The sequence below is a fragment of the Pygocentrus nattereri genome, chromosome 13 (assembly GCF_015220715.1).
Source record: "Pygocentrus nattereri isolate fPygNat1 chromosome 13, fPygNat1.pri, whole genome shotgun sequence".
Classification (NCBI taxonomy): domain Eukaryota; kingdom Metazoa; phylum Chordata; class Actinopteri; order Characiformes; family Serrasalmidae; genus Pygocentrus; species Pygocentrus nattereri.
Genome location: NC_051223.1, coordinates 17,838,356 through 17,852,865, shown reverse-complemented (window position 1 = coordinate 17,852,865; position 14,510 = coordinate 17,838,356). Strand labels below are relative to the sequence as shown.

At 38.3% G+C, this 14,510-nt stretch overlaps 1 protein-coding gene across 3 annotated transcripts in view; it reads left to right on the top strand.

Moving 5' to 3' along the window:
- wu:fj29h11 (protein NO VEIN) overlaps window positions 1-14,510 on the top strand; it is a 97,073-nt gene that overhangs the window by 40,890 nt on the left and 41,673 nt on the right. For all 3 annotated transcript variants that reach the window (XM_017686659.2, XM_017686661.2, XM_017686660.2), the window contains 10 exons: window positions 21-237; window positions 3,588-3,735; window positions 4,024-4,201; window positions 6,279-6,456; window positions 8,978-9,104; window positions 9,973-10,092; window positions 10,766-10,913; window positions 12,229-12,341; window positions 12,823-12,976; window positions 13,123-13,371. In XM_017686659.2, coding sequence (XP_017542148.1) covers window positions 21-237; window positions 3,588-3,735; window positions 4,024-4,201; window positions 6,279-6,456; window positions 8,978-9,104; window positions 9,973-10,092; window positions 10,766-10,913; window positions 12,229-12,341; window positions 12,823-12,976; window positions 13,123-13,371 — 1,632 coding nt within the window. The remainder of the gene's footprint in view (window positions 1-20; window positions 238-3,587; window positions 3,736-4,023; window positions 4,202-6,278; window positions 6,457-8,977; window positions 9,105-9,972; window positions 10,093-10,765; window positions 10,914-12,228; window positions 12,342-12,822; window positions 12,977-13,122; window positions 13,372-14,510) is intronic.

The following is a 14,510-nucleotide window of genomic DNA, read 5'->3' as shown; positions in this document are numbered from 1 at the left end:
CATGGTCTCTGTACACATAGGTATTATTGACAGTGCCAGGAGCGACGATCAAGATGATGATGGTGATGATGATCTGTTTGAGTTGGCATCTGAGGAGAATGAGGAGAACCACAGCAGTGCAGAGAGTAAAGGGGAGAATGACGAGGATGGAGCTGTAGAAGAGTCTCCTGATCCGACTGAAGGAGCTGAAACTAATGAGCACTTTAGCCAGTGCAGGGTCATCATCGAGGACATCAGGTTCATCCACCTCTCACTGTTTTTGTGTTTTAACTCCCTCCATAAAAGCTGCAGTTAACTCATGCTGAAGCAATTTACTTTGTATGCAGGACTTTTTCATTTTGTTTGAAATTTTCTGATTGCTTCTATGAAATATTGCTGAAAAACCTTGATGAAAACCATTTTTAACTGCAAAATTCATCAACAAAATTGAATTCGTTTACAAAAAGTTGTCAGTTTGAATGATTTGTCAGCCCATCATTGACTAGGTAAAAAAAATGGCACCCATGATCAAATGATGCTTTGTTTCTAACGCTTCCTCTACAGAGACCATACTTCTGCATGTTTTAATGCAAAATTACAGTTCATTTGCTGAATTTAACATATTGAAAAATTATTTAAACGTATAATGTTGCTTGTGCAAAAGTTATTTTTGTCCATCATATAAAACTCAGCAAATCAATACAAATTGCATTAATATGTGCATAAAAAAAGCATTTAAATTTGTTCTCTGTTTGTTTTTTCACTTCAAAAAACGAACAAAGACTGAACAACCCGAACTGTAAACAATGGAGGTAGCAAAAGGCAGATAATATCAAGAAAGGAAGACCTACAAAAATCACAGCATGCTGCAATACACCGTATTCAAAAGCAAAGGATGCATTTCACAGCATCTGTGCACAAAGGCACAAACGAAATGAAACAAACCGAAAGCCCAGAGCCCCGACATGTTTTCTGCTCCCACTAACAGTGTGTAAATACTGCGGAAGCCTAAAAGGTTAATGTAAGCCCAGTATAAGTAACGTTTAGCCACATGGTGGAAAACCCAGCATCTTATAAAAGGTAGTTTTTCAGGGATGTTAAGTACAGTGTAGTAAAATTTGTGCTATACTGAGCTGGCAGATATGAAGCGGTAATACTGCAGAATAAACACCACCCAGTCGTTCTGGGTGGGATTACAAGTAGTGCGCAGGATGATGTTAAAGGAAGCTTTCATGACACTGATGTTGTGTGCAGTAGCACTTAAATCTGTAAAATTTACAATCATAAAGACACAAGCGTGTCAGTTGTTCATGCCAGCCTCAGCGTGTAATGCAGAAACATTTAGTTTGGGCTCCCCTGGATAAATGACTTGTTTTCTTGATTTTCTAAGTGAAAATAAGTTATACATCCTATACAAAGAACACATTTTAATGCACAATTACTGTTTATTTGCTGAATTTAGCGTACTAGGGTAAAAAAAAACAAAATGTGGTCTGTGCAAAAGTTATAGTGCATATTATATGGTATATTTGATCATACTTCCAATGTGTTAACGTTTGTTCCCTGTCGAGGATGTGTTAACTTATTTTCACTTCACAATCCACACAACATGTAATTTGATCAGTGGTGTTCAAACATTCGCATGTGACTATACATACAGAGAAGTAGACGCCACTATATGGACAGCTAAGTGAAGCCACTGCCGTTATGGCACACCCTTTCTGCGCTGTAAAATTGTTTATTGTTTACTATAAGCATGTAAACGCAAAAACGCTGAGGTGTGCTGCACTTTATGGGCTGTGTCAAGACATTTTGTGTGTAAGTGTCGGTGTAAAAGTTTTTCATTGATGACTAGTATAACATAATCTAGACTTTCTGATACATAGGGCAGGATGTAGCTATTTGAACACTTTGATACCTAAACTCATTATAGTATTTGTAAAGGTTTCTTCAGCTATCTGAAAAAAAGACAATTAAATAAAGTGTGTATTATCCTGCAATTTTTAAAAAAATGTGTAATCTAGAACCGCAGAGTGCATGTGCCATATGTTTGCAGTAACCACGTGTGCTGCATGCACAATAAATAAAATATTATACCCTGTGTAAAAATGTGGTTTAATTTAACGGTAACACTTTATTTGAAGGCTACCTACATAAGGACTTCATGACGCATTCATAAGCACTGAATAATGTGTTTATGAAGCACTACTTGAACATTTATTAAGTGCTTATGTCGGTTCTCGCAACCTGACATAAGATGTTTTATGAAATAAATGACATTGTACTGACATAATAAGAATAAACCTTGAACATATTTACAGCACTAAATATATTTAAAACACTATACATAACTATTTATGTCAGCATTCTTAAGACGACATTGTACTGATATCAGGTTAAATCTGCCTGGAAACCACCCCCTCTTCACTCCATGGTATGGATAAAATGATTGATGCAATTATGTATAGGGTTTACCGACATAAGCACTTAATAAATGTTCAAGTAGTGCTTCATAAACACATTATTCAGTGCTTATGAATCCGTCGTAAAGCCCTTATGTAGGTAGCCTTCAAATAAAGTGTTACCAATTTAACTAACTCACAGCTGACCAGCTCAACCTGTATCTCAGATAGCTATTAGGCTAAGTCACTCCATCAGGCTTTAGGTTGAGTTATATTTTTGTATTTGTATTATTATTTACTAAAAACTGCACAACAAAGTAAAGAACACCATTTTACATTGCATTTAATTACACATTCACATTTGATTTGCATTTTATATGAACAGATTATCTGCATTTCTGACATTTTTCTGTCAGCTGGCCAAGGATATGTTCTCCTTCTGCAAAACTAGACTACGCACAGCAGCTTCTCGTCAGATTTAAGTCAAATATTTTTCTGCTTTTCTACTTACAAACTATATGTAGCATCACTCACACGTTTACAGTATGTGCTTTAAACAAAATTCTTCCACTTGTTTCAGTGAGCTACCAGTGAGAAGCAGTTAACATAAAATAACATGAATTTGTTATTTTTGCAATAACTATGACTTGTATGGGGAAAAGAAGGATTCTATCTTTTTTTTCAAAATGTTTGTATTATTCAGTGGTTATGATGTAAGCATTCATAGGCATGGATTTCATAATGGTTTGATGTAAAATGCTGTTTTAGAGAAACTTACCATGTCAGAATTTTTCACAGTGTTGATGACAGAACCCAGACATCCTATATAAGTATTTAGTGCCTGGAAAAATAACATCAGAGAAACTTATTACATGGAATGCCTAATGCCTGAGACATTGTTGTGTAATAGTTTTGAGATATGCTTTTGGCCTACAGAAGTACATTTATGGCAAAGTAGTTCCTGCCATAGTGATTCACCACTGTGTTTACTATTATCAATAATGCTTAGAAGACGTATATTCACTGGCCATTTTTAAGTATGCATCGCGACCCTTGGTAGCCATCAACACCATTATAAAGAAATCTCAGAATTCACTGAATTAATTCACTCACGTCTCAATGATTGAATTATGCAGACATTTTGAATTGCAGTTCAGATGAGGGCAATGTTATATAACTCTTTTTCTTCTGTCCTGTTCTCTATAGGAAGAGTGAGTTTGGTATTGGAGTGGAGCTGAATGAAGAGGGGCAGAACCTGATGAGGAAGCACCAGGCCAGGCTGGGCCGCAGTTTGGAGCGCCTCTCCACTGAACTCTACAGCAAAGACACACACTTTGTGCTGGAGCTCATTCAGGTCACTACCCTCAACTGCTGGAACGCTCACAGTTCCTGGCAGGAGCTGTCGTTTTATATTGTTTTTAATGTGTGTTGAGACTGCACTATCAAATCTTTTCTCACCTCCCTTTTCCTACCATCTGATGTGCAGCATCCACAGTGGCCATATGACTTTTAATTGTTTTATCTTGAGTTATTATGCTATATCTTCTTTTGGTATCTTGCATCGTAATCTTTCAAACAATGAACTGATCAGTTTAATCAGTCAGTCAGAGCAGTACCTTTAATCAGTTTTGTTTGTGTGCAGAATGCTGATGATAACAGTTACCTGCAGGATGACCCTGAGCAGCCTGCTGTGGCCTTTGTGGTTCAGAGAGACTGCATCACCATCCTGAACAATGAGTGCGGCTTTGAGGAGAAGAACGTGCGAGCCATCTGTGATGTGGGCAAAAGCACCAAGGGAAAACACATCTGTGGCTACATAGGTACGCAACATACATATCTATAAGAAAGTACATGCACATGGACACAGGGGCAACTTCTTAATTAATGCTGCATTCGACTGAAGCTCGTATCTTGGAATTTCTCACTGCCAACTAGGAAAAATAAAAACACTCTCTCGTCCTTCTCACTTGGAAGGACGGGATGATGTTCTCAACTCGCAGCTCAGTGTATGATGTCAAATCAAAGTGGCTGCTCACTCAGTCAACAGTAATAAAGAACCACCATTTTGAACTGACGTTTGCTTTAGGTCAGTCGACATACAAACACTGTAGTTGCTTCCCTGTTTTGTATGAAAGCCCATTTTGGCCAGTTTTACAATCCTTCTTTATTTCAGGTTACCTGAAACACATTAAAAATTTGCTTCTTTTCTCAATATTTTTGACTAAATAATAAGTAAATAATAGATTGTTACTACTCCCAGAGTAACTGGGATTATTTTAGCATCATGAGTAATTATTCTGAGAAAATAAGACATTAATTCAGAAATTCAAGGAAGTACTTTTTTAATCACTGTTTTAAAACACATTGTTTTTATCTGGTGCTATGAGCTTAACCTGAGTTCTGTGCCAAGAGTGTTTGGAAATCATGTGAAATTGTAAAATCCCTGTAAAATGTCGCTGAGCGTTCTCAGGTTGTTTGAGATTTATATGATTTTTAGTGACAACTTATAAATACATGCAGGACATCAAACAATGGTTGTGACATTTCTGCCCAGCGCACAGATTTTCCCATCAAAAATAAATACTGTGATAAATAATGGGTTTGAAAAGCTTTCTCATTTCTCTCTGAGCACAAACAATGGCAGCCATTTTAGCACAAAAATTAATACAAGCTTTTTACAGGCGTTAAACAACACACAGCCGATATTTAATTCCAGTTTTCAGTAGGTGCTTCATTGTAATATTTTGTGCCTTGAGAGAGAAACTCCTATAAATGCATATGAAAAAAGGCTAAAACACAAAACACAAGAGACCCCCTCTTTGTTCTTTTTACAGGCACTGAAGCGACGTTGTGCCTGTTTAGTAAAAAGTGACAGCCAAATTGGAAAAGTGCAGTGCAGAATGTTAGTAAATTTGCCCCGGAGTGTTAAAGTGGTCATGTGGTCAGAATATACAAACACAAGTAGCCTCGCAAATATCCCAGTATCCACTGCGCAAAAGTTATGAATCACTTGTTATATTAATTATTTGCATTTATGTATTGTTTGTGTTGTAATTACACAATGTTAAAATCAAAATCTTAAAAGCTGGATTTTAGATTAGGTTGTTTTATTCTGAGTTAATATATACTGTACATTCTGTACTTCAATGATCTATTTTCTATATATTTTTGTGAAGTCTATTTTTAGATGTGATCAATACTTCTCAAATTTGAGACTTTCTTAATGTAACATTTATTGAAAATTTATTTTCAGTGTCCTACAGCTTTCTCAGTCTTTTCTCAGCTCCAGTCGTCCTTCTGGTTACACCTAATATTTCCTGCTTCCTGCTAGTTAATCTTAACCTATGAAGCTACACAGAACTAGCGTATTAGAATCGTTTTATGCACATATTTGCAACCCAATTGGTTTATATTGTTAAAAACATTGATTTCAAACATTTGGGGGCAGTCGTGGGCTGGAGGTTAGGTAACTGGCCCTGTGACCAGAAGGTTGCCGGTTTGATCCCCAGCACCGGCAGTCCATGAATGAGGTGTCCTTGAGCAAAACACAAAACCCCCAATTGCTCCCCGGGTGCCGTGATTAGGGCTGCCCACCGCTCCGGGCAAGTGTGCTCACTGCCCCCTAGTGTGTGTGTATTCACTAGTGTGTGTATGTGGTGTTGCACTTCCACAGAGGTGGAATTTCCCTGGTTGTGGGATTAAAAAAGTATCACTTAAAGAATAATTTCACTTAAACACTGATTCCAAACATTAGTATGTGCATGTTAAATTTCTTAGGTGAAAAGTTCTGATCTGGGAGGAAAATGTCTAGTGCTTTCTTTTCTTTTCATTTTTTTATAGACACTTATGTGCCCTCGCTGAGTGTTCCTGTTGTTTTTCTTTCTTTTCTCAACTCAGGGCAGAAAGGTATAGGCTTCAAATCGGTTTTCAAAGTCACAGATTGTCCCGAGATCCACTCCAACGACTTCCACATCCGATTCGACAAGGCCAGTGGCCCCATGGGATACATTCTTCCTCACTGGGTAGCGGAGGATAGGCACTTGCACTGTGTTGCCAAGGAGATAGCTGAGAAGAGGTGAGGAAAAAAAAGTTCTTTCTATCAAAAAACAGGATAGCGTAATGTGTGTTTAATAAATTTAAAAGGAACAGTTTATCAGGTACACCTACATCATACCATCACTCCTTGGACATTTTTTTACCTACTATATATATATCCACATTGTACCTTTTTATTTATATATATATATATATATATATATATATATATGTGTATATATATATATTACACACACACACATTGTATTGCCAGAAGTATTCACTCACCCATTAAAAATCATTGAATTTGATGTTCCAGTCACTTCCATGGCCATAGCACATAGGCTTGCAGACTGCTTCTACAAACATTTGTGAAAGAATGGGTCCTTCTCAGGAATGGGATCATAGGATGCCACATGTGCAACAAGTCCAGTCGTGAAATTTCCTTGCTACTAAATGTTCCATAGTAAACTGTCAGTGGTATTATAACAAAGTGGAAGTGATTGGGAACGACAGCAACTAAGCCACAAAGTGGCAGGCCACAAAAAATGACAGAGCAGGATCAGCGGATGCTGAGGCTCATAGTGCGCAGAGGTCGCCAACTTCCTGCTGAATCAATTGCTACAGACCTCCAAACTTCATTTGGCCTTCAGATTAGCTCAAGAACAGTGCATAGAGACCTTCATGGAATTGGTTATATCACCAAGCACAATGCAAAGCGTCAAATGCAGTGGTGTAAAGCAGCGCAACTGGACTCTATGTGTTCTCTGGAGTGACAAATCATGCTTCTCCATCTGGCAATCCAATGGACGAGTCTGGGTTTGGCAGTTGCGGTACTTGTCTGAATGCATTGTGCAAGTGTATAGTTTGGTGGAGGGGGGATTATGGTGAGGTGGTGTTTTTCAGGAGTTGAGTTCGGCCCCTTAGTTCCAGTGAAAGGAACTCTTAATGCTTCCGCACAAAGAGATTTTGGACAATTTCATGCTCCTAACTTTGTGGGAACAGTTTGGGGACGGCCCCTTCCTGTTCCAACATGACTGCGCACCAGTGCCCAAATCAAGGTCCATAAAGACATGGATGAGCAAGTTTGGTGTGGAAGAACTTGACTGGCCTGTACAGCGTCCTGACCTCAACCCGATAGAACACCTTTAGGATGAATTAGAGCGGAGAATGCGAGCCAGGCCTTCTCGTCCAACATCAGTGTTTGACCTCACAAATGCACTTCTGTAAGAATCACACTCCTAAACCTTGTGGAAAGCGTTCCCCGAAGAGTTGAAGCTGTTATAGCTGCACAGGGTGGGCCGACATTATATTAAACCCCATGGATTAAAAATAGGATGTCACTCAATTTCATATCTGTGTGAAGACAGACGAGTGAAAGGTTGGACCCTATTTTGCCTTTAGAACTGGCTTAATTCTTCATGGCATACTTTCAGCAAGGTGTTGGAAAAATTCCTTGGTTGTAACAAGTGGTTATTTGAGTTACTGTAGCCTTTCTATCATCTCAAACCAGTCGGCCCATTCTCCTCTGACCTCTCACATCAACAAGCCATTTTCGCCCACAGAACTGCCGCTCACTGGATATTTTCTCTTGGATATTTTCTTGTGCGTGAAAATCCCAGTAGATCAGCAGCTTCTGAAATATATATATATATATATATATATATATATATATATAAATAAATATGTATGTATGTATGTATGTATGTATGTATATATATATATATATATATATATATATATATATATATATATATATATGTGTGTGTGTGTGTGTGTGTGTGTGTGTGTGTGCGCGCGTGCTTGAAGTCAGGAAAAATGTTTACCATTTTGTATATTTGCAACAACAGTAGTCTGAGGAGGCTGTAGCTCAGGCATGTGTTGGTTCAAATTGAGTTTAAAAATGATTTTGAATGTTACACCCCTGTTGTGCCACTCACCACACATTGTTGCAGGTGTGGTCATTTCAGTCCATGACAAAAGCAAATGGGCACAAACAGGAATGAATTAGATTAGAGAAGCTTTGTTATTAAAGGAAACTTGCTTTGTTCCTAAATACTACTGCTGCTGCTCTGATAAGCACAGAGTACACAATTCAATACAAAGATATACTCCATAGTAAGTGCAATCCAGCTGCTTTAATATATTTTTATTCAGTATTAATTAAATAATTGATAATTAATATTTAAACAATTAATTGACATCATGATGAATTAGTGTTTATATCGATTAGTTCAATGCAGTGATGTTTGAAAGCTTCTACCTGATGGATGAAGTTTAAACTATTTTCTTTTATTGTTTGCTAAAGATCTTCTCCAAAACATTTCATAATTTATTATGAGTGCCTTCATTTTCATTGCTTCAATAAAGTTTTTATTAAATCTCTCACTTCAGCTATACAATAAGCTTTCCAAACCAGGTGTAGATACTGTAACAAAGAAATGTGCTTGCTGTTAACCATACTAATCATAAACCAGTACACTCTATACACTCCACTTGCACCTGTGCTAAAATAGGAACATTTGTCTTTGACAGACTAATCCCTTGTCTTTTCCTTGTAGCTGGACCACTAAGATCTTCCTGCCTCTACGATCAGACAACTACCAGACCAAGAACCTCTTCCATGATGTGCACCCTTCTCTTTTGCTCTTCCTCCACCGCTTACGTTCCATCACCATCTATAACGAGGTGAATTAAGTTTTTTAGGGTTGCAGTTTCCATTTTTATTGGGGAGGGGGTGGAGGATTCTTTGTTGCTGCTATGTATGTAGTGAAGATTTCATTTTTAGGATAAATTTATAATGCCTTTGCCAGTTCCTTACATCTTAAGGCTAAACCATGAGGGTTTGCAACTATAGGTCTGCATGTATTATTTGTTTAATAATTATTGCAATCCAGTCTTTAATCTCATCTCACCCTTTGTTCACCAGTCTATTTTATTGTCATCACCTCATGTCTTTAAAGGAAAAAACACTTTGGGTGGGTTTAGGAATTATTTAAGTGCCAAGCCGGTGTGTAGTTTCTCTTTTTTTTTTTTTTTTTTTTTTTTGTGTTTTTCTAGGTTATTGTTAAAGCTGGAGTGTCACATTTTTATTGATCTGACAAAGAAAATATGTCATTTTTAAATGATGTAGAAAAATATGAAGAAATTATGTGCTGTTGATTTTGAAAATTGAGAATAAGTGCACATCTTGTACAGAGAACACACTTCTGCAGTTTTAAATGCAAAATATGTGTTTATTTGCTGAAGTTGACGTATTTGAAAAAAATAAAACATTGCCTGTGCAAAAGTTATCGTGCATTTTATATTTCATATTTTATTTTTGTTGATGTTCTCAAATTACTTTCTTTTTGAAAATCAACAAAACATAATTTGACTAGGGGTGTTCAAAATTTTCCAAACGACTGTATGGCATATACTGCAAGCACAATATGTAGCAATATAACCACAGTGCGGTCTTTCGTCTGTATTGTGCAGCTCTGTTGACAACATCCACTGCAAGTTAAGTAAAAAAAAAAAAAAAAGGCTCAAGTTATGTGTTTTCTTTATGTGTCAGGCTGAAAAGCGACTGGTCTCCATGACCCGAAGAGATCTGAGCCACAACATTCTGGAAGTGGACCACACAGGTGGTGTGGAGCGTTGGCTGGTGGTAAAGAAAATGCTTTACCCAAAGAAGGTTAGCTAGCAAGCCTTACACACAGACTTACACAATCCCCACTTGCTGCCTCCACTTATTACATTATGCATAACTAACAGGAGTCTGTCTGAGCTGTGTTTAGGTTTAAATCTCCTCCTTTAAATGTTCCTGCTGAGTTTTCCTGGCCCACTTTCCCCTTTCCTTAATTGGCTTTTATTCAGGCTTTTGAAAAATGTATCTTTTCAACCTGCAGTTTTTACTGCGTAGCGTTTTGCTTCTGTCTGTGTTGCGTAAGTGTTCTACAGCTTGCACCCCAGGGACACAAAAAAGCTTCATCTTATCATCTCATTCAAGTGACATGCGAACGGGGCTTAACAAGGTGAACTGAATTCATTTCCTTTGCCTTGAGAATTTTCGGGATGCTCACAGACAGGCAGTGTACCTGCTGTTTCCTTTCTTGATGCATCTGGTTTTCAAATTCACTTTTACGCTCTATCTTTCCTCTATCATTGTTCTTTCCCCAATGTCAGGAACACAGGTGGTGGGAAAGGCTATCAGCCCTCCCTGAAAGTGATTTTAGAATTTATTTGTTGGATTTTACTGACTTATTTTGCTCTTTCACTCTTCCCAATGTGCTGCTTTATGTTCTGTGTTTTTGCTCGGCGTCTGTAGGCTTATGTGTGCTGAATGCTGTTCCTCTGTGTACTTATAGATTAAAGATGATGTGGAGTCCACAGAACTTGCCCTTGCCTTCCAGCTCAGTGATGGCTTTGCCTGTGATGTGAAGGTGCAGCCTCCAAAGCAACCCGTATTTGCCTTCCTACCTCTGCGAAGCTTCGGCTTCCGCTTCATCGTCCAAGGTTCATGCTCACTCTCTCTTTGAGGCTGTTTATGGTGGTCAAATGGATCTCATATCTGGATCAAACCAGATAAGATTTATCCACATTCAGTGTGGATGCATCTCTGATGTTTTGCATCAATGCTGCTTTTTCAGCCTTGCGTGTAAATACATGGAATTCTTTTCCATCTCCTAAGATGATGCCATGCATGCAGCTACATTTTATAAGAGCTAAATGGAGAAATGATGTAAAAGACTATGCAGCTTTTTTATCAGAGATTCATCTTCAGTAATGAAAATGTATTCCATTTAGGAGGAGTAACGGTTACAAAAGCAGCTGAAGAAATAGACAGATACAGTTGGCTCAGGTGTGCTCCAGCCAAGTCATTTTCTGAGTGATCAGATCGATCTGTTTATCATATTTTTACATAGCAACAAACTGAACGTGAACTGGGTTCTCTTTTATTTCTTGTGTTGGGGAAAAGCCATGTAAAAACACAAAGCAGAATACTTATTTGTTGAGACATCTTTGGTGTTAATTGGTGTCGGGTGGAATAATGGTAATAATTTTTTACATACCATGGTATGCCAGTATTATTATCTATGACTTAACAAATTTCTGTCCCGTGTCTGAGTGTCCAAATACACATTGATCCCTGGTGTTGCTACAGCCATCCGTGGCCAGGAGTCTAAGAGAGCAAAAATGGCCTTGCTCTCTCTGGGTGGGTAGGATAGCCCCCCTTCTCCCCAGCGCTCAATGCGATGCTAGTCAGCATAAGGGTCTGTTAGCTGATGTAACAGATCTGGCGGTTGGTGCTTTACTCCAACCGTTTTCGACTGTCTGGTGATGTTGTGTGAGCGGTAGTTTGTCTAAATTGGGGAGAAAATTTAGTGAAAATTTTAAAAAATGGTAGCTCTGAGTGCTAAGTGCTGTTTTTAGTTTATTTTTTTTATTTATTTTTTATTTTTTTAAATGGTTGTTCCATTTCATAGGGGAGGATTTCAACCACTTCCTCTTTTAACTCAGTTCCAAAGGGGAAGGTGACACTCGAAAACAAGGGATAAAAATAAGAAATGTGATTGAGCCCCAGTGTGAATGGGCTCTCTCATTATCTGTTGCTGCTGATACAGGTGTAGCACAGAACACAACCTTTGTTTATCAAAATCATTTCAACATAGCAGTATATATTGAATTAAAAGCATGGACTATGTTTTTCTTTAAGTGCTTGGTTAACACAGGGCAATGTGGACATACCGTTCATGGGAGATCATTGATATAAATGACAGGAAAAATCAATAGTGTCTAAAGTAGCTGCTTTCTCACCTTTTCCCTATAGGAGATTTTGACATTCCTTCTTCCAGAGAAGATGTTGATAGAGACAGTTCTTGGAATCAGTGGCTTCGTTCTGAGATCCCTCAGCTCTTCCTGCAGGCCATGGAGGTCTTCAATGTAAGCAAACAATGGCATATGATGTAGATGCAAATAAATCACTATTCTCCAGATTTATAGTGCAACCAGTACACGACTGGACAGTGACAGTGTTTGCTAGTATAACTGATGCTGCCAGCCCTAATTATTTCACAGACAAGAGAGGTAATACAAATTTCAGAATTGATTGGAAATGTGACATTTGCTTTTGCAGTTGCTGTTGTCTCGAGCCATGAGGACCAAAAAGTGACAGTGCCAATAATTCAAGCCATCATGAAGCTGAAAAATCAAAATGAATTAGCTACAGATATGCAAGATTGTAAACTGGAAACTCCAGTGTTGAATTTCACTAGTTCATTAAGAAAACCATTTAAATGACATGTTTTCTAAGTGGCACTAAATATTAAAATATTCTGAATTGAAGAAGTATGAATTTGAGTGTAATGGTAAAGGTTGTCGTGATAACTTCATCTTATACACATCTGTGCTTGAAACATTACAGAAACACCCGGAGTTCAGTGGGCTGCGTGGGCTCTGCCACTTCCTGCAGTTCATCCCTCAGCCCAGTGAAATCCTGGACTTCTTCAACCCTGTAGCTAATCAAATCATCCAGCTACTGAAGGGTAAAGCCTTCCTGCCAGCCAAGGAGGACAGCGGTGAGTCTTCTTCACTCCAATACTGCACCATCTCCAAGCTTACGTATATGTGTGTTCTTAGCATTTCCCTTGCTGCTGCATATGCTATGTCAGTATGTTAATCATTAAGGGCATCTTCACTCACTAATAACACCTGGACTTTTCAGAGGGCAGAGTGGAGTTCAGGCTACCTTCCCAGGTGGCTGTGTGTCAGGACCCTCTGATCCAGGAGGTGATTGCAGGAGAGGACCTGTGTAAGCACCTGAACCTGTCCTACTTGCACCCCACGCTACAGTTGAATCTGTCCCAGTCCCTCGTCACTGCTCTGGGCATCCACCGGCTGAGGGCCCCTGAGATCACCACTGTTATCTGCGCCATGGCCAGGAGCCTCACACAACATGGAGATCTTCAATCAGGTAGAACTGCTTGTTGAAGTTTGGAGTCACCTTCTGTTCTTTGGCAGATATTTTTTTTTACTCTTCCATAACAAGAATGTGCATCTGGGGAGAACTTTTGATACTGGACTGTGGCAAAATCTGCCACAGACAGGTGCACGCCCCATCTAAAACCTGCCCTCAAGTTCTTCTGGTCTGTGAACATCTAGCGTCCAGAGTACAGGCGATAAAACAAGTAACACAGGCTAGCTAGGGAGATGTTAAGGTTAGGTAACGGAACTGTTTTTGTCTTGCAAGAGATAATGTTTAATTCAACTGCATGTAATGTGTCCTCTTTACATGTAATACATATCTTAATGGTTCATTTACGATATTTTGAGGGGAACTTTTCAGCCATGATAGCCATCTATGCAGCAACGATGTGGTTGTTGTCTGTTGGACAGGGAGTGCAACGTCACTGCCTTCACAAAACATTAGATTGGTTTTAAAATTTCACTTTCTTTTTGTTTCCACTCTGATAAATCTACTATCCCACCGAAATTTGTTCCAGAATTTCTCATGGTCGTTCCTTGGTGTCATGAGAAATCACATCTGGCCCTGTGAGAATATCTTCTCAGTTTTGCTTTTTATTTAATTTAATGGCTACAAAGTTTATTTTGTGCTAATACGTTGGTTATCTTTTGCAGTATGCAGTTTCACATTTAAAGTGTCTTCATCGCTGTGAAGAGGTTTTACCTAAATTGTAATATAACAGCCTTTTTTCCCCCAATATACTATTAAAGGAATTGTTTCACAAAAAAAAAATCTAATTTACATGATATTCCACTTACCCCAAATGCAGTTAAACAGCTGCCAAGACATGTTTGATGTCAGAATTTTACTTCTGTAGTTTAGAACTAGACCTGCTAGGCTAATGGAGCTAATAAATAGTCACCAAAACTAAAATACAGTATGCATTTTCTTCAAATTACATTAATAAGCTGCATGAACTTTAGAAAAAAATGAACATCACATGGACAGACCATATTTACATGTTTGTTAAAATTGGAACTACATTATCATCTTGTATCATCATGTAACATCTTGTTTTCTGGTACTTTTTGCCTTCAAAATCTAGAAGGATGTAGCATAGGAGTAAAGCATCTCTATGCAAGTATATA